This window comes from Adiantum capillus-veneris, chromosome 21, assembly GCF_014529385.1.
Source record: "Adiantum capillus-veneris isolate H3 chromosome 21, ASM1452938v2, whole genome shotgun sequence".
In the NCBI taxonomy this organism is placed as follows: Eukaryota; Viridiplantae; Streptophyta; class Polypodiopsida; order Polypodiales; family Pteridaceae; genus Adiantum; species Adiantum capillus-veneris.
In genome coordinates this window covers 110,943,228-110,970,326 of record NC_140951.1, presented here as the reverse complement: position 1 = coordinate 110,970,326, position 27,099 = coordinate 110,943,228, and the positions used below count along the sequence as shown (strand labels likewise).

The 27,099-nt window shown below is 42.3% G+C and overlaps 1 protein-coding gene and 1 long non-coding RNA gene across 2 annotated transcripts; one reads left to right on the top strand and one right to left on the bottom strand.

Moving 5' to 3' along the window:
• The first annotated feature begins 7,265 nt into the window (after nt 1-7,265).
• Nucleotides 7,266-8,004, top strand: LOC147431538 (uncharacterized). The gene is made up of 2 exons (XR_015185709.1): nt 7,266-7,479; nt 7,720-8,004. It is a non-coding gene; the product is annotated as an uncharacterized LOC147431538 (long non-coding RNA).
• Nucleotides 8,005-9,179: 1,175 nt separating this feature from the next.
• On the bottom strand, nt 9,180-12,825 carry LOC147431537 (microtubule-associated protein RP/EB family member 1A-like). The gene is made up of 8 exons (XM_086494099.1): nt 12,454-12,825; nt 11,527-11,595; nt 11,350-11,436; nt 10,697-10,803; nt 10,425-10,561; nt 10,195-10,319; nt 9,962-10,075; nt 9,180-9,826 (listed from the first exon to the last, which is right to left on the bottom strand). Exons 1-8 carry the CDS (start codon nt 12,562-12,564, stop codon nt 9,539-9,541), a joined length of 1,038 nt encoding a protein of 345 aa, XP_086350225.1. The 5' UTR covers nt 12,565-12,825; the 3' UTR covers nt 9,180-9,538.
• Between the last annotated feature and the right edge of the window lie 14,274 nt (nt 12,826-27,099).

Genomic DNA, 27,099 nt, shown 5'->3' with positions numbered 1-27,099 from the left:
ATCTCTTTCACTAGTTGTCTATGCATCTTAGACTCATTGAATATCACTTGTGAGCTGTGTATAACCTTCTTAGATTACAGGTGCCAGAGACGATATCCCATCTCTTTGTCCACACCATATCCTAACCCCTTGTTTTTAGGCCCCTCGGCCACACTTTCTGGGTTCAATTATTTGGGTTTTAGTTCCACTTGTCCACCCGACCATTTTTGTTTCAGCTGGACACGCTATGCCATCACTTTGTGACACACTTCGTTTTGAGATGGCTTCAGTCAGCCACGATGATTTTGATACAAGAGGGCCGGCCTACACTCCAACCAGTAATCGAGTTGGTCCCTGAGGAGTGGAGCAGAGATAGAGGTGGTGTGTTAGGAGCTCATTTGCGGCTTGACACTGTGGTTCATATGGCGAGCCAGCTGCTTCCGCATCTTCAAGGGTCGACCCGTCCATCGGTAGAGACTATCCATAATATTTGGTTGGAGCTGATCCACACCCTTAGGGGCGGGCCTATTTGAGAGATTCTAGGGTAGATCCGATCGCATGCGGGAGCGCCATGAGGCCTTCTTGCAACTTTGGCCTCCAGGGCCCTACTTCACCAAGGTCCATGGTGTGCCTAGGTGCCAATACCATCCACCATTGCGTTTGTTTCCTCCCATCTCTTGATTTGGCCATCTTTGTACATATCTTGTAATTCATTAGGAGAGTCTCCGCAAATGTTGATGTAGCCTCTCCAGTAGGGGCAGATTGTAGCCCATTGGGCGGTTTTCTTAACTAATGGAAGGATCTTTTTCTTGGGGGATGGGGGGGCATAAAAATCAATCTAGAATTAGATGCACTAGGAGCATTGTTACAGGCTTGGACACTCCAAGCTAGAAATCAATAGCAATACACAAACGGAAACTACAAGATCATTGAACTTTACTACACTATGTGTGTGTGTGTGTGTGTTTGTGTGTATATATAGATAGATAGAGAGAGAGAGAGAGAGAGAGAGAGAGAGATGGCACCATCGGGTTCCGTGCCCAAAAGCATTAGCCCCAAAGCTTTGCGCCCCTTTCGGTATTTGTTTATAATTATGTCGCAAGGTACAACTCTCGAGGGTCCTCTGCATCCAGATGCTCTACAGAGTGAGGCCCCAAGGGTTCTTATAAAGAGTACAAGGGTTGCCTAAAAGCAGGACCCCAAAATCACTTCACTAAAAAACAATTAATCCCCCAAAGCATCTACCCCCAAAAGCTAGCGTTAGAAACTGCAAAAAGCAGCCATCAGTGTAGACATGTAGTAGTGTTAGTGTGTATACGCGCTTCACCAGGGGCACTTTTCTCCCACTGGGTTTTTCCCCCTGGACATCTGGTGTGAAAGGGCACCTTATCTCTTAGGGTTTCATATAAGCTTAGTAGCTCTGAGTTTGTATATACTCTATTATTCTAATACAGAGAGATAGACAACAGAGATCTCGTACGCAAGTTCTGTGTCTTCTCCTTCTCCATCTTCTTCCTACTTTGAGTTGTTGTCTTCCTTCTATTTCTTGTTTCATCATCTTCAACAATTGGTATCAGAGCAAGGTGATTTCCAGAGCCTCTACTTGCGTTTTCGCGTCCGCACGCGCAATCGCAATTTTCAGGCAGTTTTCGGAAAATTTGCTCGTGGGAGCATCCTCGACGTTCCGGGAGTATTCTGAGCAGGTGACCTGCAGTTTTAACCCCCTTTTGAAGCCGTTCGAGCCCTCAGAATTTTGTTCTGAACTGCGTAGCAGAAGTTACTTTTCGGAGGCGTTTAGATCAAGAGGGTGTGCTTTTTGACAGATTTTCTTCAGGTAAACAGTTCTTTTGGGAAGCAGCTTGTCTTAGCTTTGTGCTGAGATTTTGTGTAGAGTTTTGCTTGGATTGGAGAGGAGATTTGTGAATCTCTTGAAGGTTCTTTTGCTCTCTTGTGTGCATCCACAGTATGGCTCAATCTACGGAGAAAGAGATTTTTGGTGCGTTTACATCCGAAGACAAATTGGATGGTACCAACTATTCTCTTTGGTCTTTTATGGCCAAAAATGTTTTGGTTGGTAAAGGATTGTGGGATTATGTATCTGGAGATGAAGTTCGTCCAGGTAGCATTGCACCTGCCACGCCTGGTCATGGTGCAGCTGTTGGTGCAGGACCCTCACAAGTCACTCCAGAGCAAAAGAGATGGGATACTAAAGATGCACAAGATATGGCTGTGATTGCCTTAACCATAAAGAGGACAATGACACCACATATCAGATCTTGCAGAACTTCTGAGGATGCTTGGAACACTCTGCAAGCTATGTTTGGAGGAAGAAACGCTGCCAGAATAGAGTTTTTGAAGAAACAACTTGACAAAATACAGATGGACGAAGGTGACGATATCGTCGAGCATCTTACAAAAATCAGGGATCTTAAAGAGCAATTGCTTAGCATTGATGAAGTGATTCCAGAGACGGACTTGGTTTCCAAAACACTCAATTCACTACCACCATCTTATTTGACTTTTCAGACTTCTTTGACTCTGTCTTTGCGAGCTAATCCTGAGCCTCTTCATTTTGAAGAGTTAGTGGCTTTGCTATTGCAGGAGGATCAATCACGTAAGAACAAGTCTTTACAGGTGGATGGTATGGATCATGCTCTTGTTGTACATAACAAAAACAAGGGTAAAGAGAGTGCTCATCACTCCAAGTCTGGTGCAGGACAGTCTTCAAAGAAGTCTAAAGGTGATTCCGACAAGTCCAAGAAGAAAGGTAAATGTCACTACTGCAAGAAACCTGTTCACTACATTAGTGAGTGTAAAAAGCGAATTGCTAAAGAAAAGAAGAAAGAGTCAATTTTGGTTGTTTCAGCTTCTGGTGATTCTTCTACAGCTAAAGAAGAGTCTGCAAACTTTGTGCAGGATTCTTATGCTTTCTTAGTATATTCAGATTTTTCTGCTTACAGTGTTGACGAGACACAAATGATTTGGTACTTTGATAGTGGTGCATCCAGGCATATTACTTCAAGGAAGGATTTGTTTTGTTCATTGGATGCAGCTCTAGCAGGAAAGAAGGTGACATGTGCAAATAATGCTTCTTATCCAATCAAAGGCGTTGGTAAGATTTTGATTACCATTTCAGATGGTTCAGATTTATGCTTGCCAGATGTCTTATATGTTCCAGGGATCAAGAAGAATTTGTTGTCTATATCCTCTCTTGCAAAAAATGGTCTTCGGGTCATTTTTGAGGATGACATATGTGTTGTACGAGATCGAGAGAATGGTTATTCTCTTATCACTACAGGTACGCTAGAAAATGGACTATTTGTGCTAGATCGTTATGAAAAGCAGATTCAGGTATGTATTGCAGAAACAAAGACTCAGGCCATGCAGGATGCTGAGTTGTGGCATGCTAGATTTGGGCATGTTAGTTATGGCAGTTTGATGACTTTACAACGTCATAATATGGTGCATGATTTGTCTTTATTGGAGATGCCACCAAGACATGTATGTGAAGGTTGCGTTCTTGGAAAGATGCACAGATTTTCATTTTCGCAAGATGGTTCAGTTAAAGAGACACGAAAGTTGCAGCTTGTACACAGTGATGTATGTGGTCCTATGAGGACGCCATCTATAGGAAACAGCCTTTATTTTGTGACCTTCATTGATGACTTTTCCAGGTTTTGTTGGGTGTATCCACTCAAAGAAAAGTCAGATGTGTTTGCAATTTTTCAACATTATGTCGCCATGGTTGAAAATGAAACAGGTTGCAAAGTACAGACTCTTCGTACCGATCGAGGAGGTGAATACATGTCAGGTGCATTTAAGGATTTTTTGGGAAAGAAAGGCATTAAACACCAATGCACTATGCCATACACACCACAACAGAATGGTGTTGCAGAAAGGAAGAACATGTCTTTAATGGAGATGGCTAGATGTATGCTCAAGGCTAAGAGTTTGCCTCATATGCTATGGATGGAGGCAGTTGCTTGTGCAGCACATGTTTTGAATAGGTGTCCTACTCGTGCCTTGAAGACCATTACTCCATATGAAGCTTGGTATGACAAAAAACCTTCAGTCAGTTATCTTCGTGTTTTTGGTTGTCTTGCTTATGCTCACATCCCTCAGCAGTTACGTGGGAAGCTTGATGATAAGGCAATCAAATGTATATTTGTGGGGTACAGTAGTGGAAGTAAAGGTTATAGACTTTACAATCGTGCTACAAACAAGATTTTTGAAAGTCGTGATGTAATTTTTGCAGAAACTACTGCTCAACCTATGGTTGCTTTTGATGCACCTCATATGCAGACACATGATATATTTGAAGGTTTGCTTTCTTCTTTTGTGGAGAATCAAGAATCACAACAGGTTGATAATCTTGATCAATCTTTTGATCAGCATGTGACACCTCATGATGTAGAGGAAATTGTGCGTGAAGAGCAAGAAGTTCTCAGGAAAGAAAGAACCTTGCCTAAATGGGTTTAGAAAACTTTGCAGGATAGCAAGTTGGATGCACCGTTGCCACGAAAAACACGTGTTGGTACTACTTTTGGCAGAGAGCAAGTAGATTTGGCTTGCTTTAGCACTCTTTGTGATGCAGATGAGCTTGATTCATTTGAACAAGCTTTAGAGTGTGTTCAGTGGAAAGATGCTATGCACCAAGAAATTGATTCTATTCATAAGAATCATACATGGGATCTAGTGGACTTGCCTACAAGTAAAAAGCCTATTGGTACAAAGTGGGTTTTTAAGGTAAAAAGGAAACAAGATGGTACTGTTGACAGGTACAAAGCAAGGCTTGTGGCAAAAGGCTATGCGCAACAGATAGGCATAGATTATGATGAAACCTTTGCTCCTACTTCTCGTGCGTCCACAGTTAGATCACTAGTTGCAATTGCTGCTCATCATGGTTGGAAAGTGCATCAGTTGGATATCAAAACTGCTTTTTTGAATGGTGATTTGCAGGCAGAAGTTTATGTAAGTCAACCAAGTGGTTTTGTTGTAAAAGGTCAAGAGCAAAAGGTATGTAGATTGCGTAAAGCCTTGTATGGTCTCAAACAGGCTCCAAGAGCATGGTATGAGAAGATACATACTTATTTGATTGGCCAGGGATTTCAGAATAGTCCAACAGAAAGTACTTTGTATGTCAAAAAGAGAGATGGAGTTCTCATTATGCTAACACTTTATGTGGATGATATGCTTCTTACAGGCAATACTGCAAATGAAATTGAAGCGTTTAAAGATGCTTTGAGAAAAACCTTTGAGATGTCTGATCTTGGTTTGCTACATTATTACTTGGGTATTCAGTTTGTGCAATCAGAGGATGGCATATACATGTTGCAGGCAAAATATTTGCATAAAATTTTGGACAAGTTTGGTATTCAAAATTGTAAACCAATCTCTACACCCGTAGAAACTGGATCAAAGTTGAGCATGCACGATGCTGGAGAACCTTTTGATGTACATACTTATGTAGCAGCGGTTGGTTGCTTGATATATTTGGCAGGCAACACTCGTCCAGACATTCAATTTGGGGTTTCGCAAGCAAGCAGATTTATGCACAGTCCAGGTATGCATCATTGGCAGGCTGTGAAGCGCATACTTCGTTACCTTTCAGGTACCCCTAATCTTTCCATGTTCTTTCCAAGGGGGGATATGTATGGAAAGCACAGTTCTATGCAGCTTCTTGGTTACAACGATTCAGATTGGGCTGGTGATTTTGACACACGACATTCCACAAGTGGGAATTGTTTTTTCTTCGGAAATGCATGTATATCTTGGCTAAGCAAGAAGCAACCCACAGTGGCTACATCAACTTGTGAAGTTGAGTACAGGGCAGCTTTCACGGCAACAATTGATTGTGTATGGATACGCAGGTTATTGGCAGATCTTTGTGAGTGTCAACAGGCACCCACTACCATTTTCACTGACAGTCAGAGTGCTATGGCAGTTGCAAGGAATCCAATATTTCATGCAAGAACAAAGCACATAGAGGTTCACTACCACTATGTCAGGGAAAGGCTACATGCAGGGGAGATCACACTAACTTACTGTCCTACACAGAATAACATTGCAGATCTATTTACGAAGGCGTTATCACGAGAAAAGTTTGAAGCTTTCCGAAAAGCTTTGGGCTTACTCTCATACACATGATGATCTGCTACCTTGTACGGATTCACACTATCACTACAGGGGGGATTTGTAGACATGTAGTAATGTTAGTGTGTATACGCGCTTCACCAGGGGCACTTTTCTCCCACTGGGTTTTTCCCCCTGGACATCTGGTGTGAAAGGACACTTTATCTCTTAGGGTTTCATATAAGCTTAGTAGCTCTGAGTTTGTATATACTCTATTATTTTAATACAGAGAGATAGACAACAGAGATCTCATACGCAAGCTCTGTGTCTTCTCCTTCTCCATCTTCTTCCTACTCTGAGTTGTTGTCTTCCTTTTGTTTCCTGTTTCATCATCTTCAACAATCAGAAATCAGTGCGAAACCCGTACAACCTGCCACGTTAGCACTATAGTGCAAATTGCACGATTCTGTACAGCTTTGCCATATTAGCATTCCGTAAATCGGACACATCAGCAGTCAACACGTTTTACAAAAATCAGCCTCAAACTTCAAGCTTTGTGTCTTTATGGTTTTGGGTCCCTCGATCAATGCTCCATAGCTTGGGTGGGAACTTAGTTAAAAATCTTTATTTTTAGGCCCATTCTTCTAGGTTCATAACCTCCTCTGGTTCTTTAGCTTCGATTTCTCTTGTCCACTCGGTCATTTCTCTTCCACCACCCTCAGCTTTAAGTGCCACGGGGTCCCAACCATGGGATCAATGGCTCTTGTGCAAAATCAAGGGCGCTCGAGATATCGGTCGTCGATGCGGAAAAACTAAACTCGGGATCGCGAGTTTAGTTTTTATGGTGGGGTCCATAAAAACTAAACTGGGATCCCGAGTTTAGTTTTATGTCGAAATCTATTGTTTTAAGTTTAAGTTTATGGAAGACACAACTATTTTAAGAAAGCGCACGTGAGCGTGATGGTTAAGGCCCTAAACTCTCAAGCTAGTGGTGAGGGTTCAAATCTCGTCTAGGGAAGTGCGAGCATCCCGAGATTAGGCCCCACGTGGCTGCTAAAACCTAAACTCGGGATCGCGAGATTAGTTTTGAAAAATCTAAACTCGGAATCCGAGTTTAATTTTAGCAGATCGATGGTCCAGATTGATCTTTCACTTGGGACCATTGATCCCATGGTTGGGACTCCCTAGCACTTAGGGAGGTTCCACTTGGGCATACCACGTCATCACTTTGTCGGTGGCACCTGCCTCTTTACTAGCTCACTTTGCCTACTTATATTCAGGTGCATGCAACCTTTCTGGTTCCTATGGAAGTTTATACTCACCAGGATTTTTGACGGAAAATGTACGAATAAAGCCAGATCTGTATGCATTAGGAACAGTCGGTGATCTAAGCTGGATCATCCCACCATAGCAATGAAGACTCAGCAGGTGATTGATGCTGTAAATTTGTCTATGGCACAACCATTGCATTGAAAGGCTAAGGCTGCGCAGCTAAGGTTATCAAAATGTTTAACCTATCTGTATGTATGCTGAGCAAAATCCAGTTCCTACGTCTACGATTACTTGTTTATGTCTCGCAACCGATATACACATATTGGATTGCAGAACTGCATAACATCATGCCAACATGTGGGGCCAAGGCCATGATGATCTCCATGTTTTTCGCAGTATGTTGATGGCGACGAAGATTTGTATCTGTGAAGAAGTCAACAGAGCTTTATGCAACAATAAGATATTGCATGAATGAACCTTACATGGACCACATTCCAGGTACAGTTTATGTTTGCTCAAGCCTCAAACATACTTGTGTAACAAACCCTTTGCAACAAATATGTGTTAGCAATGCTTCCACGCAAATTACCGAGCAATAGTTTGTGTCACCTATTTTGTGTAAACCCTTTGACAAAAACATCTATATTCTATATGATGTGCTCTTAAGAGCACTTGAAGAGAGACCAAAAACTAGATGGATACATATAAATTCATGGATGACAGTGTCGAGTGTTGTCTTATCTCGTGTTGGGTTTGGGTGTATGCCAAGAACCAACAGTTTTTGCCCCTTTGGTCTGTTTCTTGATTAGTGTTCTTAATTACTGCATGTGGATATGCTTTACTCCACCATGATTGGTATTATGCATTCGGTTGTGCTCACCAATTCGAGTACTTGGTATCAAAAAATGTAGTTCTACCTTAGTTTCGACAGAAGCGATTTGCCATCCTCCCAGTTGAGCTACCTTGACCATTTTAGACAAGTTTCCCTCTAGGCATGTTGCTACTAGGGCCCTTCCACATGCCATCAACCCTGCAATTCATCCCACCCTTCCAATTCACCCAAGTAATTAGATCTCTCTTAGATTTCAGTTTAATGGTTGAGAAAGACAAAAGCTGGGTGTGAAGACATTTGAGGGAGGTGTATTGCTAAAAACAAGAGGGGAACCAAAATTTTACCTTTCTTGATTGTATATGATTCAGCGCAAAGCCAGATTGAGCTCTTCAAGCGTTGCTAAGGTAGCACATAGATTTTCCAACAATGTGCATCTGGACAAAAGTGGCAATGATTTGGGGAAGAGCCCATCAGAATGCCTCTTTTGTAGATTTTGGAATGGGTGAGAGTTTTGAAGTTTGGAAGGCACTCACCATCACAGTAGTTCAACCTTAGTTTCGACAGAAGCGATTTGCCATCCTCCCAGTTGAGCTATCTAGACCATTTTAGACAAGTGGCCCTCTAGGCATGTTGCTACTAGGGCCCTTCCACATGCCATCAACCCTGAAATTCGTCCCACCCTTCCATTAATTGCCACCCATTTGTCCTGGGAGGTAAGCAAAAGATGGAGTCTGGACCTCTCCCCCATGCATTACTAAGGTAGCACAGAGATCTGCCAACAATGAGCATTTGGAAAATTTGGCTAGGCGATCGTGCCTCAATCTCGGAGCTACCTTGCTAATGTGTTTTGTGAACACCACTTGTAATTGAACTATAAAGTTTGTTTCTTCAGTAAGAGAATGGCCTTCAAATACAAGCTCCAATGGTATATTGTATGTAATATATAGGTGCATTCAAAACTTTTATTGTGTACATGTATTTACCATGTTTATGTTATCCATTGAATTAATCAGTGGTGCTTAAATGCATTAAAATGCATGTGTGAATTGAATATATGTAACAACCAAGGTTCAATTCCTGGCATCCCATATCATACAAATGGAGAATCCATAATAAGTAATGTGGGTATTAATGTGGACTCCCTTATCATACAAAATGTAAAATCCATGATTGAAAAGAAGTGTGGGTATTCATTCAGCACAAGCAAGAGGTTTTAATGTGGGCAATCTAATAAAGAGGAAGGGAGAAACTATGAATAAATTGCCTTTGCCTTATAGGCATACATTGACAATAGACATTAACCTAATAAATCCAAACATATGTTTGTAGAAAGGGTGGTTAGGATGTGCGAGAGTGAGTCTGAGTTTGTATGCAGAGTAAAAGCTAACGGACTTGCATGGGAGAGCTGTGGAAGAGATCTGATGGAGCAACACCGCATGCACTCTTTCGATGAGGTTTCGATGGGGAGAACGATGATGACACTAAGTCATCATCCCCTTCATCCCCATCTAGAGCCACTAAAGACTTTCTCTTATTGTTGTTGATGACTACTTTGTTGTTGTGGGTGCCGCTGTCCTCTCTCTTTACAGCATCCACCATAGCTTGTGCCTCTTCCATGACACACGGGTTGTCATCGACAGCATACAATATCCTCTGTATTGCGGTCACAACCTGCATTACCACATGAAACAAAAGAAAAGTGAGTATCGCTATAGAACTAGCAATGAGAGGAGCATTCACACAACTCATATCATCTGAATCTTGATTAGTGCCTTCATTGATGCACTAAACCATGTATGTCATTACCGGCACTCGCTCCAAATCAGGGTTTTGGCAAAGAATTTCAATGTCCCTCAGCTTCATGAAGTAGAAATCACGCTCTTTCTCTAAGCTGTCAACAGATAGCTTCAATTCTGTCATCTGTCATTCCCAACCTTTAATCAGTTAAGTAACTTATGTGTGTGGGGGTCAATGGGCATATGTGTGTGTGTCTACAAAAGGCTTGTGCAAGTGTAGTGCGCACTCAAGCATACAGCAACCTGTTCTGCTAGCCCTTGAACTTGCGAAGCAGGCACCATGGGTACAGCGGGAGCTTGGCAAGGGGTTGTGGGTGCAGCGGGTGGGACGGCAGTTGGTAACAATGGCCTCGAACTCTTTAAAGTACCTTCAAGACACGAGAAACCGTCCCTCAACACTCACAGTCTTCATCTCATAGTGATTCATCACGAAAGCTGAACAAAGCGGGACTGGGTGGAATAGAAGGGCATACCCATTGCTCCTATGTCGACTCTCCTTACCGCTTGTGCGCATGTTCTTTGAGGAACCTGTGCAGATAACAATGTTGAAGCCCTTTTGTTCATCTCCTTACCTCCTTTGCATGCTTCTCTTCTCTCGATTGCGTTGTAGCTGCAATAACATTACATAGATGATGCATTGGTCACATACAAACAGTTTGGGTAAGAACTACTCACATTCACATTGAACACACACACACAAGCATCGACAAGTTGATCATTAAACAGGAGAGTGAAAAAAACACACTTCTGATTGAAGCCTCCATTGATGGAGTCACAATATCTTTTCATCCATTGCAGGAACTCCAGGTTGTCGAGTGGCCTCCTTTTCATCAGCTTACTGACTTCAATGTGCTGCATGCGACACAAAGAACCTCAATTAAAGCACTATATGCTGCATTATTGAGATACCCATTTTTTGAAGAGTCTCTAAGCATCCATCTGCACGTGGGCACACAAGGGAAAAGCACTAGCGTACATGTGTGAATCCTTGTTAAGAAAGAAAGGTACATGATACATTCACAATTATGACCTTGACACTAATGCAATGTCAGCAATACATAAATGCTGTGTCTGTCCATCAGTCATAAGTACATTCATTTTTTGAAGAGTCTCTTAGCATCCATCTGCATGTGGGCTCACAAGAGAAAAGCACTAGTGTACATGTGCAAATCCTTGTTAAGAAAGAAAGGTAGATGATACATTCACAGTTATGACCTTGACACTAATGCAATGTCAGCAATACATAAATGCATGTGTGTTGTCTATACAAAGTCATAAATACATGCATGCAACCAAGCGAACGTAGCATGCATGGCCCTCAGGGGTTTGTGTGCCAAAAAGTGGCTGTCTATATGCTTCTATGGATGATTGCTCTGGGATGTTGTAGATGGATGTTACCTTGGCAATCTTTAGCTTGTTGAACACATCTTGAAGCACCTTGTAATTCTGAATCATGTCATACTCCGACTTGGCCTCAAATTTCACCTGCTAAGCGAAGTGAGTACCCTGAGTACCCATGCTTGGCAACAACGACGACAATGAATCAAGCAATCTTAAAGATTGTGTAAAGAAAACCTTGTGCATGGGGACTGATCCAGGGTGGGTGGCATCCATAAGCTGGCAATAAACCGCCCCTGACGCAGCCTGCAAAAATATGATAAGAAGATGGTCATGCAAACTTTACAAAGAGAGAACGATACCAGAATGAAAAGCATGAGATTCAAGGTTTCATTCCCGACACACTGAAAGGGACCAAGAAGGTAGAGGAATGCAATTATACATTTCCATGCATGACAATTGGGCAAGGGAAGAGTTACCATCCAGTAAGAGCCATGCGTAGGCGCGCTGCCTGGAACAGCAGGGGACATCACCTGAGTGCATCAAGTACCCCTTTTTTTCCCCATATATATGGGTTCATTCTTTGTAAATTTCACCTTTCCTCCGTCATGTACTTCCCTCCCTTACAGTCATGCATTACCATACAATTACCCTCAATGAATTCCCAGGAGCACCTGACAGAACCATGCCCAAATGTGGCGACACGCAGCAAACACACACAACTTAATCCATTCTCCTTCAACTATGCATCAACGCCTGATCTTATGACCTCCCTCACCTTCCTTGGGAGGAAACCCTTACGTTTTTCACAGCATTATAGTTTATCAACAGTGTTTGTGCTACTTAAGCAGTATTCTCTCTTCCACAGCTCATTGAACAGGTGCTTCCACATGGAGTAGAACACTCCTCGACAGATATGTTTCGACATCCTGTGTTGTCAACTAGATTGTGTAGTCCTGCTTATCTTTGGCACACAAGTGGTTCTTCTACGGACAGAGGAATTAAAAAGACTAAGAGGGGAATTGAACTGGATTAAGCAGCCTTCCCTTTACATTAGGAAGCTTTTGAATGTGCAAAACTGAACTGGAACAAAGTAAAAAGCCTGCTTTGAATGCTGGAAATGAGATTACTCTTTGAAATTGTGTAAGACAGAGAGAAATCCACCTCTTCAACTTTGGAGAGGGAGAGGTTGAGGGTGGAGTTCACCCACTGTAGGATTTCAATTCTGCCCACGAAGTAAGCTCCGTCCATCACGCCAATGCTACTTGCTGCCATTCTCAATTTTTGAGCTTCCTCTCTCCCTCTTTGACTGGTTTTGTGTCTGTGCGTGTGTGTGTGTGTGTGTGTGTGAGAGAGAGAGAGAGAGAGAGAGAGAGAGAGAGAGAGAGAGCAAAGACAATAGGTGAAAACTGGAGATCCAAAAAACAGCGAACAACGGTAAGGGTAGAAAAATGTGTGTGTGTTGTGTGCGTGTGTGTGTGTGTGTAAGAGAGTGAGAGAGAGAGAGAGAGAGAGAGCTCCCGAGTCCCGACCGTGATCAGCAGAAGCGGAGGAGTGCTGTTGTGCAGGCACTTTTTGTGGCCGTTGAAGGAAACAGTACATTTTGAGTTTCTTTTACTTTTGTAAGTTTAATTTTGCCTATGAGGTCCTTTTCCTCTGTTTCTAGGCCTAGGGCCCTCAAATTTCCCACAATACCCCCAATATGTTGTCATAATTTCCCAAAATGCCCTTCAATTTTTCCAAAATTCCCAAAATATACCCGGTTATGAGATTAAATATCTCCAAAGATACAAAAAATTGTCGCTTTTCATAAGAAGTCTAATTGTCTATCAGTACAAGATGCTAAAACTAGAATTTGCGTTGGTTATGTCGGTTTTAGAGATGAATTGCTTCATTATTTTTAGAATAATTGCCTTTTCGTGAGATAATTTGTGACAAATTACATGCTAAGCACTCAAAAATGGATCTCAATTGTCAAAAACGAATAAAAATTAGAAAATCTTGAACAATCCAACCAAAATAGATACAAGGGTAATTTGGGAATTTCCACAATTTAGAGGGGTATTTTGGTAATTTGCCCTAGATAAAACTAGTTTGGCATGTTGGTCGTCTCTCTCTCTCTCTCTCTCTCTCTCTCTCTCTCTCTCTCTCTCTCAGCATGAGCACATCTACTCCGACCGACCGGCTAAAAGGCATCTCATAGGGGTGTCTGCTTACGTGGTCCGCTTTTTTTTTTTGGGCCGCCAATGGCGTCGTAGCCCACGTCCCACCTCCCCCGACAATTGCGAGAGCGTCCTACCATCTAATCAGCGCATTGCTTTGCTCTTTCACTCGGCTGACCAGCGGCTATCGAATGGATGTGCTCAATATTGCAAGTTAGCCAAGGAAGATTCCCCAACATCAAATCGTGGCCGCCAAGTTGCCGTCCAACACGTTGCTCTCTCTCTCTCTCTCTCTCTCTCTCTCTCTCTCTCTCTCTCTCTCTCTCTCTCGCGTGTGTGGTCGAGGAGCTGTAAGGCACAAACGTCGATCAAGGAGCTGTTGCCATGCGTCAAGGGGGGTCAGAATCCCTCCCCCTTTTATAATAGTACATATATAGATATAGATGCGCACATGTGGCATATGTCCCTTGAAAAAGTGTTCTGAGCATCGCAAACGATAAGTGTGGTTCGCACACCGATCATTTGGGCTATAAACGACTTTCATCCATTTGCATATCGCTCGCATGCACACCGATCGTACGGTCTGATCGTCCCAAGCTATAGCATGCAAACTTTGTGAAAAGAAAACCACACACTCATCACAACATCTACTAGTAAAACGGCGCCGCCTTCGGCGGCGGCATGGCCCCTATTACCCTCAAACCCCTTGCCTTCACTGCCTATTTAGAGAGGGTTTGGGATCACTGGCCAAAGTTATGAGATACCAAGATCAAAGATGCCTTGGGCTATTTTTTATTGTATCTGCACAGACATAGGGAGAGCCTCTTGAGGAGACCAGACAATAGGAGACACTCACAGAGGGAGATCAGTGATTTCTTTAGACTACCCCTCTTATTTGTGGAAATTCCCAAAATACCCTTGTATCTATTTTTGTTGGATTGTTCAAGATTTTCTAATCTTCTCCTTTTTGACAATTGAGATCTTTTTTTGAGTGCTTAGCATGTGATTTGTCACAAAATACCTCGCAAAAGAAGGCAATTTACGCATTTTGGGAATTTATGACTGAATATTGGGGGTATTTTGAGCAAATTTCGATGCTCTGCACATGCCTTGACTTGACAGAGACAACACCTATCCTAAAAGCTTGATAGTCTCCTACTTGAGCTCTGAGCCTCTGACTGTATTGCTTGATAGCCTCTCTCAAGTTTTGCCTTTATTTTCTTCGGTTAGGGAAAATCTATTTTTCTAGCCCTAAGAAATCCCACCCCAAAATAGGCAAAAATTAGTGTAAAAACCTAAAAAAATAACCCAATCATGTTTTCAAATTTCCTCTTGACAGAATTAAGGAAAGAAATTTTGTATGTTTGAAAAAATGATTTTTCCCAAACGCTCTGGCCAGTGAGTAGGGAAACTCTCTCTCTCTCTCTCTCTCTCTCTCTCTCTCTCTCTCTCTCTTCCCCCCAATAGTTGGGACCACTGGCCAAAGTTATGGGATACCAAGATCAGAGATGCCTTGGGCTATTTTCATTGGAGCTGCATAGACATAGGGAGAGCCTCTTGAGGAGACCAGATAGTAGGAGATACTCAAAGAGGGAGGTCATTGATTTCTTTAGACTGCCCCTCTAATTTGTGGTAATTCCCAAAATACCCCTCAAATTTCAAAAAATCCCAAAATACCCTCTTATCTATTTTTGTTGGATTGTTCAAGATTTTCTAATATTCTCCTTTTTGACAATTGAGATCCTTTTTTGAGTGCTTAGCATGTGATTTGTCACATGCTAAGCATGTGACAAAATACCCCATAAAAGTAGGCAATTTACGTATTTTGGAAATTTATGACTAAATATTGGGGATATTTTGAGCAAACTTAGATGCTCTGAACATGCCTTGACTTGACAAAGATGGCACCTATCCCAAAAGCTCAACAGTCTCCTACTCGAGCTCTAAGCCTCTGACTACTACTTCTGGATGGTCTCTCTCAAGCTTGCCTTTATTTTCTTCGGCTAGGGAAAATCTATTTCTCTAGCCCTCGACGGCTGTCTCTCTCCAGTATTCGTAAAAGCTTAAAAAAATCACCCAATTTTTTGAAATTTCCCCTTGACAAAATTAAGGAAAGGAAGCTTTTATGTTTGAAAAAATGATTTTTCCCGAACACTCTTCTAGCCAGTGAGTAGGGACTCTCTCTCTCTCTCTAGGGCCGCCACATAGATAAAAGGGAAAATCACCAAAATACTCCTCTAATTTGTGAAAATTCCCAAAATAACCCCAATATCTTGTCATAATTTCTCAAAATGCCCTTCAATTTTTCCAAAATTCCCAAAATACCCCCCGTTATGAGATTAAATATCTCCAAAGATAAAAAAATTTGTAGCTTTTCATTAGAAGTCTAATTGTCTATTAGTACAAGATGCTAAAACTACAATTTGCGTTCGTTATGTCGGCTTTGGAGATGAATTGCTTCATTATTTTTAGCCTTTTTGTGAGATAATTTGTGACAAATTACATGCTAAGCACTTAAAAATGGATCTCAATTGTCAAAAACGAATAAAAATTAGAAAATCTTGAACAATCCAACCAAAATAGATACAAGGGTAATTTGGGAATTTCCACAATTTAGAGGGGTATTTTGGTAATTTGCCCTAGATAAAACTAGTTTGGCATGTTGGGTCGTCTCTCTCTCTCTCTCTCTCTCTCTCTCTCTCTCTCTCTCTCTCTCACACACACACACACACACACACACACACACACACACACACACACACACACACACACTCACTCTCTCTCTCTCTCTCTCTCTCTCTCTCTCTCTCTCTCTCTCTCTCTCACACACACACACACACACACACACACACAGACAAAGCATGAGCACATCTAGTCCAACCGACTGGTTAAAAGGCATCTCAGGGTGGGTTCAGACTAGGCGGTGGAAGAAAACTGCGAAGGGGCGTCAATGCTCCATGGCGAAAGTTGATTGATTGAAGTTGAGGCACTCTTCCGTCGGGCCCTTCATTTTTCTTCCGACCCCCCCCCCCCCCCCCCCGGAAGAGTTGACGGCCTCTCTCAGCCCCCTTTGCTTTTTCATTGTTCCGCCTCCACACTGTTCACACTAGGCGGCGGCACATTTGCGAAGACTTCTTTCTTCCACCAGCTCAGTCTGAACCTAGCCTCATAGGGGTGTCTGCTTACGTGGTCCGCTTTTTTTTTGGGCCGCCACTGGCGTCGTAGCCCACGCCCCACCTCCCCCGACAATTGCGAGAACGTCCTACCATCTAATCAGCGCATTGCTTTGCTCTTTCACTCGGCTAACCAGCGGCTGGCAAGTGGATGTGCTCAATATTGCAAGTTAGCCAAGGAAGATTCCCCAACATCAAATCATGGCCACCAAGCTGTCGTTCGACACGTTGCGCTCTCTCTCTCTCTCTCTCTCTCTCTCTCTCTCTCTCTCTCTCTCTCTCTCTCTCTCTCTCTCTCTCTCTCGCATGCGCACGTCGTTGTGTCGTTTGTGTGGTCGAGGAGCTGCAAGGCACAAACGACGATCAAGGAGCTGTTGCCATGGATCAGGGGCGATCAAAACCCCTCCCCCTTTTATAATAGTACATATATAGATATAGATGCGCACATGTGGCATATGTCCCTTCAAAAAGTGTTCCGAGCATCGCAAACGATAAGTGTGGTTAGCACACCAATCATTTGGGCTATAAACAATTTTCATCCATTTGCATATCGCTCGCATGCACACCGATCGTACGGTCTGATCGTCCCAAGCTATAGCATGTAAACTTTGTGAAAAGAAAACCACACACTCATCACAACATCTATAGAACACAATATCCCCCCGTGAAGAATTGCCTTTAACTACCATAACAAAAGAACATTTGGGAGAGCATGTTGACATAATACATTATGAAAGGAAGATATCGAGGCATAATAAATGGTCATCTTCATGGTGAATAGAAGATACAAATTTCCATGAAGTTTGAACGTCCATGATCATAAATTGAATATCGTGAATCAACTATTGAATACAAGCTATTAATAATCGAAATAGGCTAGTGGTGAGACAAACTCTCGACCAATTGAAAACGTAGCAAAATCACAACATATATGCACTCCCTTATATGATCTCCTGCGACAAAAAACAAAAACACTAGTCAAGCAAAGACGTACATAAAAGAACCCACAAAAGATAAAACTGAATGTGTGCTTTGAGTACATGGCTATATGCAAAGAATACTTGATCCATGATTCATGTTGATTTTGAGCGCCTCGAAGGCTACTATATCGGAGTAGAGCCGCTCTTACTCGTGAAGCTATATCTCAATGGTTGGGATTGCCATCCTGAGCCAATGGCTCTCCATCATTAGGTTATGGATCCTCTTGCTCTTGCGGCTCAACCTCTCTACGTAATTGAACAAAATTATGGAGAAGACAGCATGTTGCTACTATTGTCGCGGCAACGATAATGTCGACATTTAAATCGCGTAGGATCTACCAACGATTTTTTAAAATACCAAAAGCATTCTCAACCTTCACCCTACCTTTCGAGAGTTTTCTTTCAAACTCTCACTTTTGTCTAATGAATTGCCCCACCTTTATCCGAAAATGTTTCACTAGGAATGTCTTTGCTATGTATGTCGAATCCCCTAAAAGATAAGGCCCAGATGACTCCACCTTGCAATAGTATGTGAGGACCATCAAGCGCATCACCTTGCTTCAATTTTTCGTACAAACTGGTATCTTGCAAAAGCGTACAATCATGCACTCCACCTATTGCCTTGCAAACTACACTCCAGAACATCTTGCTTGAATCCACTACACCTTGCAAAAAGATGCTTGGGAAACCATTTTGACGTATATTCTAGGCAAGATACAATTCCTTTGCGAGCTTGCACTGTAGATAGGTGTGACTCCCATCGATAGCGCCAGCCATTTGTGGAAGCCCCGTAATGCTTTCAAAGTCCTACATGATTTTTGTGAGCTAATTTCCACAAGGAATATAAATACCATACCTTTGATGGAAGGATTTCACAACCTAAAACGTGACAAACATTTTCTAATTGTGCTCTCTCCTATCCATATAGCTCTGCCATGGTTCAGGAGGAGTTACCTTGAGCTAACTGTTAGGAAATATGACGTAGCTAAGTAGATTACTTAATGGAGAGAGATAATTTTCACACACAAGAGATTAGAGATTAGAGAGAGAGAGAGAGAGTACACACGATATAGGTGATTCACTCAATGTGGGCTACGTCCACGGGAAAGCAGCCACTCAATGGCTTTAGTACTTTAAAACAAGAAGTAGATTACAAAGGGATTATACCCTTTTGGAGCTCCCGCCTTGCTTCACTCTCACCACCTCACATCAACTTCACAATGCACCACAATGCTTCACAATCCGTTTTTTGTGTAGAAGAGGCCTCCTTATATAGGTCAAAAGGACTGCCCTCTCTCATGAGAGGCAGCCATGTGTAGCCGCCCTTGTGTAGATAAGTCCAAATCGGACCCTCCAATCCGCCCATGTGTGGCCGCCCTTGAGAAGACAAGTCCTCCTTTGAAATCGGCCACCGGCCACCGGCCATTGACTTCCGGACAACCGGCCAATCGGCCGGTCATTTTTTGACCACTTTCCGGCCGCCGTCCGGCAATAATATTCGGCGAATCCGGTCTCGAGAATGGCCATGAAAATTTTAGTTTCCGGCAAGTGATTTTGGTTTTCGGCAAGTGCTTTTTCTTCACGCACGATGGCTTCTCCTCATAACGGGGGCCTTACAAATGTGCATTTTTAATACAAAAAATTACAAGGGGTAAATCAAGTTCCATACTTAACAATCTCTCACTTAAAGACTGATCTCCACACCAAACCTGTGATGACTGCTTTCCATCCCACCTTCTTATTCTTGCATGCCGATTGAAGATGAGAAAAATCTCAACTTCTCCTTGTTGACCACCTTTGTAAACATTTCTGCAGGATTTTCACTCGTGCATATGCACCTTTCCTAGCTTTAGTTGTCCCTATTCCAAAAGAGTGCGTATGAAGTGATATCTCACCTCAATGTCCTTTTTCCTTGAATGAAAGGCTACATTCTTTGCAAGATGGATAGCGCTTTGGCTATCACTGTACAAGACACAATTGTCTTGTTTGAAACCAATCTCTTCTACGAATCTGTGAAGCCACATAATTTCTTTGCTTGCCTCTGTCATTGCTACATACTCTGCTTCCGTGGTAGAAATTGAGACCACTTTCTGCAGCTTTGAAGCCCAGCTTACTGCTGTGCCTCCAATTGTGAAGACATAACCAATAGTGCTCCTTCAAGTATCTTTGTCACCTGCCATATCTGCATCACCATACCCTTGCAAGAAAATATCAGTGCCTCCAAAATACAACGCATTTGTTGTTGTCTCTTTTAGAGACCTAAGTATCTACTTCACACTTTGCCAGTGCTATTTACCTGGGTTGTCCATGAACCTACTTACAACTCCCACTGCATGTGCAATGTCTGGCCTTGTCCAAACCATAGCATACATAAGAGAACCTACCGCTGCAGCATATGGAACTTTAGACATATAGGCTATCTCCTCTTGTGTCTTTGGACACATATCCTTGGTTAGTGTAAAGTGACCAGCCAAAGGTGTAGAAACCGTTTTTGCATTTTGCATTGAAAACCTTTTGAGTACCTTCTTGATGTAATCCTCTTGAGATAGCTTATTGTCATCTTCGTCCTTTCCCTTGATATCTTCATACCAAGTAACCTTTTTGCAACACCTAAATCTTTCATTGAAAAGGATTTAGACAATTCTTCTTTTAAGTCTTTGATGTCCTGCATGTTAGCACTTGCAATTAGCATGTCATCAACATACAACATTAGGACGATGAACTTCCCATCTCCGAAATTCTTCATGTAGATGCAATGATATGAGTTGCATCTTCTGAATCCATGATCCAACATCAATCGATCAAACTTCAAGTACCATTGTCTTTATGCTTGCTTTAAACCATACAAGCTCTTATTTAATTTGCAAACCATTTTCTCCTTACCTTTTACTTCATATCCCTTTGGCTGAGGAATCCCAAACCCCGAGCAAATTTTCACGAGCAATCCCAAAAATCGAGAAAAACATGGAAAAATAATACATAGGAAATCACAAAGCACTAAGAGTATTTTCACTACTTGCGAGCACTATAACGAGAGGGTGAAAGCATGTGTTTCTATATAGTTCAAAAATGGATGGCCCACCATCCTTGCCCAAGTGTGACACCCCCTTAATTGATGGCCTATTCTCATTGAGAGCAACGCAAACTTAATTTCCTTTAAAGATTCTCTAATGCATGTCACTCACATTCATAGGGCATCTGCGTGGATGGCATTCTTCATAAGCCCCAAAATTGTGGATGTGGTGGTGTTAGACCTTGCCGACAATGGTGTCAGACCTTGCCGACAGTGGTGCCACCTTAGCCATGGTCAAAGGGCTGATGATGCAAAGGTTGTTGTTGAGCAATGAGAGGTTGTTGATGGCGGCAAGGGCATTGTAACACGCCTGGTTGAGCTTAGTGATGACTTGGATAAATGATAGCCAAGGGAAAACATATTTAGCAAGATTTTGAGAAGAACCTGGGGCAGAGAGAGAGAGAGAGAGAGAGAGAGAGAGAGAGAGAGAGAGAGAGAGAGAGAGAGAGAGAGAGAGAACTAGCTTTGAAGTTGTTGGAGGAAAATTGGCACCCCATGTTGAAATCTATTTGAATGGGACCAATGGTGGATAGATGGACTTGGCCAAAATCTGCTGGTGCGTTCTTCTTTTCACCTCCAACAAGATGTATTGTGAGCTTCATATCCCTTCTAGGTCTTCTTATGAAACTAGAGACACTCTAGCAATGGGTAAGTCTTTTTAACCTTGCATCGACTGTGTGTGTGTGTGTGTGTGTGTGTGTGTGTGTGTGTGTGTGTGTGTGTGTGTGTGTGTGTGTGTGTGGACGAATGAGTAAAATATGACCACGTTACAAAGAATAGTTGAAAAAATAGGGAAGCGGGAAGGGAGGGTAATACAGGAGCCAACCTGAAGGCAAGGTGGGGGTTGAGGCGAGGGGATGGGAGGCAGTCGTGATGAGAGCGAGCAAGTGTTTGGGTGGTTTTCGTAGTTGGGGTACTTGTATTTGGGGTAATTGGGATTGAAGGAAGGGAACTTGAACTTGGAAAGGATGAATTTTGGGAACTTGAACTTGGGGAAGGAGGGGTGTTTGTAGTAGGGGCCAGGCTTGTAGGATGGAGACTTGTAGACAGGGGGTTTGTACAAAGGTGGATTCTACAGCAGGGTTTTGTACGTTGGGGGATCTTATTAATGCCTTTTTTGACCATCGGTGGCTTTTCCATAGGCGGCTTGTACATAGGGGCCTTTTCCTTGGAAGCAATGTTTAATGAAAATCAATTTCACAAAGATACAAAATTCCCTTCAAGATAGATTCAAAGAGGAAATTTTGCAAAATGACAAGTAATTTTTTCAATTCAACTCTATTTTTGAATTTTCCAAGCAGATTTCCCCCCTCTCTTCAACAAAATCGTTTGGTTTTTGAACTGGATCAAGGTTAAACTGAGGCATACTTTTCCTGAACACAGCTTGGCTGCTTGGTCACGGGGTTCAATCCACCACCAAAGTGGTCTGCCTACGTGTTGCTTCGGCCTTGAGAGCAGAGCTTGCATGGGCTGGTAAGCCATATTTACTACTACAACTCTCTCTCCCTCTCTCTCTCTCTCTCTCTCTCTCTCTCTCTCTCTCTCTCTCTCTCTCTCTCTCTCTCTCTCTCTCTCTCTCTCTCTCTCTCTACCTAAAAGAGTCAAAAACAGTCTGCGGCACCGTGGACTGTTTTTGAGGAGTTTTGGAGTGCTCAAATTATTAAATCTAATAGATTGAATCGCTGTGTCATGGCCTGCCTTGACCTCTCTCCTCCCATGTCTCCCCCTCTTGCCATGCCTGCTACACCTCCCTCCTTCCTTCACCTCTAGCTTGCGCCTATCGACCCCCAAACCCCTGGTTGCTGCTCCACTCCACACACACACACACACACACACACACACACACACACACACACACACACACACACACACACACACACACACACACACACACACACACACACACACACACACATTGGCGTTTGCAGTTCTATGGTCGATCATATGAACCCATCAGTAATTAGATATCAGCAAGAATGAGAGAGAGAGAGAGAGAGAGAGAGAGAGAGAGAGAGAGAGAGAGAGTCTTTCCTCATTCCTCGGCTCCTACGTCTCGACCAGAGCACCATGACTTCTAGACTCAAATAGAACTTGAATCTGTGCGAGTGTTTGATAAAAATCAATTTCACAAACATACAAAATTCACTAGTTCCTCGTTCCTCGGCTCCTACATCTCAACCAGAGCACCATGGCTTCTAGAATCAATGAGAACTTGAATCTGTGCCAGTGTTTGATAAAAATCAATTTCACAAACATACAAAATTCCCTAGGGTAGATTCAAACAGACATCACCAATGTAGAGCAAGGTTGACGATCCACGTAGTCTCTTGTGCACAAGGGTGCGCCTATACATACTATGTGCTTCACCAATATCTTGTAGGAGTTACATGTTGCATGGGGCAGCATGATTGAGACTCTCTCTCTCTCTCTCTCTCTCTCTCTCTCTCTCTCTCTCTCTCTCTCTCTCTCTCTTTGTGTGTGTGTGTGTGTGTGTGCGTGCGTGCATGCACCACACTACATTGCATGTCGCCATTTCTCTTGGGAGCAACATACCGATAACGTTTTGCCAAGCAAAAAGCATTTTTGTTGCTTCCTGGTGCTACAAACAGAGCCTTTTTTGAGTCCTTGTACATATATGGGGATGGTCGCATTAGGCAAAGGAGCCTCAAAGAAGTGTCATATGTAAGATGTGCAATGTTTGCCACTATTATGATCATCATGGATACACATAAAATCAAGAAGAGGGAGTGATGGTCAATGGTGTGCCTACACTTGGGCTAGCATGATATACATGCTCCATTTACAGTGACCTATTGTCAACTCATATGTGAGAGTTTGAACAATGAGTCATTCAATTAGAGCAATGACACTTGTAAGGCATATAATGTGTTACAACCATGGATCCACACCCTCAATATGGGCATAGGGGAGGATATCTTGCCTAAGACAAGAGTGTTCAGTTGCTTCAAGTGTCACTATGCACTCTCATTCCACATGCCAGAGCTCGAAGCCTAAGGTTTAATGTGAGTGATCTAAAGTTAGCATTTGCAATAGAAGGATACATCAAATAACTAGAACATAGAACATTGGGTGGAAACCCCTTTGATCATTTGTGAACATTCCAACTTATCATGGATATTTATGCACACATACATTCTACACGTGTCATTTTTTATGTTTATGTTTTGACATACGTTTTGGGTTTATGATCCTTGTATATGTATTACCATGGTATGAAAGCACTCAGCACAATATTGGTGTGGTTTTGTGCTCACTTCATCTCACATTTTGGTTTTACAAACCTTGTATATTTACTACCATAGTACTCGAGCCATGGTATAAAAGCACTCAACAGTATATTATCGCTCGGTTTTTCCATTCGCTCGATAAAGTTTGCTTGATGTATGGTACGACTCCTTTGGTTGAAGCATGGAAATTTCCTCCTCGTAGTCATCGTGAGGGAATGCCATATTTACATCCATTTGCTCAAGATTTAGGTCATGAGCAACCACAAGGCTTAAGACAAGCCTAATTGAGTTCATTTTTACAACAGGAGAAAATATTTCATTGAAGTTAGTACCTTTCTTTTGAGAAAACCCTTTTACCACAAGCCTAGACTATACCTTTTCTTTCTGCCTGCATCTTCTTTTAGCTTATACACCCATTTGTTTTGAAGTGCCCACTTACCTTTAGGCAACTCAACCAACTCCCATGTTTGGCTACGATGTAATGAGTCCATCTCCACTTGCATGCTCTTCATCCATTCTTCTTGGATTCGTGATGCATAGCTTCTTCGTATGATTCTGGCTCTCCAGAATTTGAGATCAAGAGATGGTTGAAGGAAGGAACACACCTTTCTAGAGGTCTACTTGCTCTTGTGGATCTTCGGGGAATAGCTTGAGGCTTCTCATTTGGTTGATGTTGTTGCATGTTGTCACCGTTTGCACTCCTTGAGTCCTTACTGTCCTCAAGCTCCATGTACTCATCACTTGTTTATTTTGTTTGTTTTCTTTCCAAGTAATCTTTGTACATATTTTGTTCGTTGAAAATAACATCCCTAATTCTAAAGATTTTACCATCTTCAGGATTCCATAGGCGATATCCAAAATCACCTTCTCCATAGTCAATGAAGAAATACTTTTTGGACTTTGCATCTAGCTTTGACCTTAGGCTTCTATCTATGTGCATGAAAGACTCACACCCAAACACTTTGAGAAATGAATAATTCACCCATTTACCTGTCCATGCCTCCTCTAGAACTCCCCCATCCAATGCCGTTGAGGGTAACCGGTTAATCAAATACACAAATGTACATACTGCTTCCGCCCAAAGCTCAAGCGATAAGCCTGCATATAGCCGTATACTTCGTGCTCGCTTCATGATTGTCCTGTTCATCCTTTCCAAAATCCCATTTTGTTGAGGTGCTCTTGGGGTTGTCTTTTGCCTCCGAATGACATTGTTAGCACAAAAGCTTTCAAAAGCTTGGCTGCAATATTCGCCTCCATTGTCGGATCTGAGGCATTTAACCTTAGTACCTATTTCATTCTCCACAAAGGCTTTCCACCTTTGAAATATGGAAAGCACATAGGATTTATTCTTCATTACATAAACCCATGTTTTCCTAGTCACATCGTCTATGAATGTTACATAGTACAATGAGCCACCAGTGATGGTGTACTTGCAGGACCCCAAACATCAAAATGAACCAACTCAAGTTTTTTAAAAATTTTCTTTCATTTCCTGATTTTTGAAATTTTACCCTCTTTTGTTTACCATAAAGACAATCTTCACAGAACTCTAAGTCCACTTGTTTCAAGCCTGGTAGAAGCTTCTTTGTTTGAAGGATTTGCATTCCTTTGGCACTCATATGCCCAAGCCGATAGTGCCACACCGCACTGTCGACTTCCATAGCTATTACACAAGTTGAAGATTGCGTGCTAACAGTACACAAGTAAAGTGTACTGACCTTTTCTCCCTTAGCAAGCACCAAAGATCTCTTTGAGATCTTCCACCGTTTGCTTCCGAATGCAATGCTGTGACCTTCATCATCCGATTGTCATGGAGAGATCAATTTTTTGCGAAGAGAAGGAACATGCATAACATCTTTAAGCTTCCATTCATTTTTGTTAGCAGTTTTGACACAAACTATACCTTTACCGACAATCTCACAAGATTCATAATCTCCCAAGTATACATACCCAAAATTACCTTTGGTGTAATCTTGGAAATGCTGCTTGTGTGGTGTCGCATGGAATGAAGCCCCGGAATCTACTATCCAGGAATTAGACACATTGTCTAATGAGAGAATTAGAGCATCTTGCTCTACTTTACCTGCCACATTGGCCTCCGATGTTGGCTTGTTGTCTTGAGACTCTGTCTCCTTCTTCTTCTTGGACCAGCAATCCTTCTTGACGTGGCCCTTCTTGCTGCAGTTCCAACATTCAAGAACTGACTTTGTGCGTGACTTGCTCCGCCTTGAGCGATCACGACCCTTTTGGTTTTTGAACCTCTCCTTAGGCCTTCCTCTTGTTTCCACTAACAGTGTAGCACTTGATGATTCTCCTGTGCTTCTCCTTTGCATTTCCTCGCCTAGGAGAACACCCACAACATCATCAAACTTAAGAGTATTTTTTCTAGAGATAGAATTACTTACAGCCATCACAAGGCTGTCCCAACTATCCGGTAGTGATGATAGTATAAGGAGAGCTCGCACTTCATCATCGAAATTGATTTTCACCGATCGAAGTTGACTTATGTTGGTGTTAAAATCATTTAGGTGTTCTGCAACTGAACCATTCTTTGCCATCTTTAGATTGAACAAGTGCTTTATGAGAAATACCTTATTGGATGCCGATGGTTTCTTGTAAAGGCTGTTAAATGACTTCATCAAGTCCTCCGTTGTCTTCAACTCCAAAACATTGAAGGCCACCATTGATGCCAAGCTTAACCGGATTTTTCCCAGTGCCTTTCGTTCAAGGATAATCCATGCTTCATCTGCCATCGTTGCGGGCTTCTTTGCAAGAGTGGCTAGTGGCAAATAAAGGTCCTTCTGGTAGAGATAGTCTTCAATTTACATCTTCCAATGTTAGTTTTTTCCATTGAACTTCTCGATCTTGAGCTTCCCTTCCTCCGTCATTACTCCCACTCAATTCGAGGAATCCTTTCCTTGAGATAATTTAGCTACGAGCACACCTTGCTCTGATACCAGATGTTAGGAAATATGACATAGCTAAGTAGATAATTGAGTAGATTACTTAATGGAGAGAGATAATTTTCACACAGAAGAGATTATAGAGTAGAGGAGAGAGAGAGAGAGAGAGAGAGAGAGAGAGAGAGAGAGAGTACAACGATATACGTGGTTCACCCAATGTGGGCTACGTCCACAGGAAAGAAACCATTGAATGGCTTTAGTACTTCAAAAC

Excerpts from the sequence above, each read along its gene's own strand:
- LOC147431537 (XM_086494099.1), bottom strand. The coding sequence starts at position 12,564 with ATGGCAGCAAGTAGCATTGGCGTGATGGACGGAGCTTACTTCGTGGGC. Across the intron at positions 11,437-11,526 it reads GATCAGTCCCCATGCACAAG|GTGAAATTTGAGGCCAAGTC; the intron begins GTTTTCTTTACA and ends TTCGCTTAGCAG. Across the intron at positions 10,562-10,696 it reads AATGGAGGCTTCAATCAGAA|CTACAACGCAATCGAGAGAA; the intron begins GTGTGTTTTTTT and ends ATGTTATTGCAG.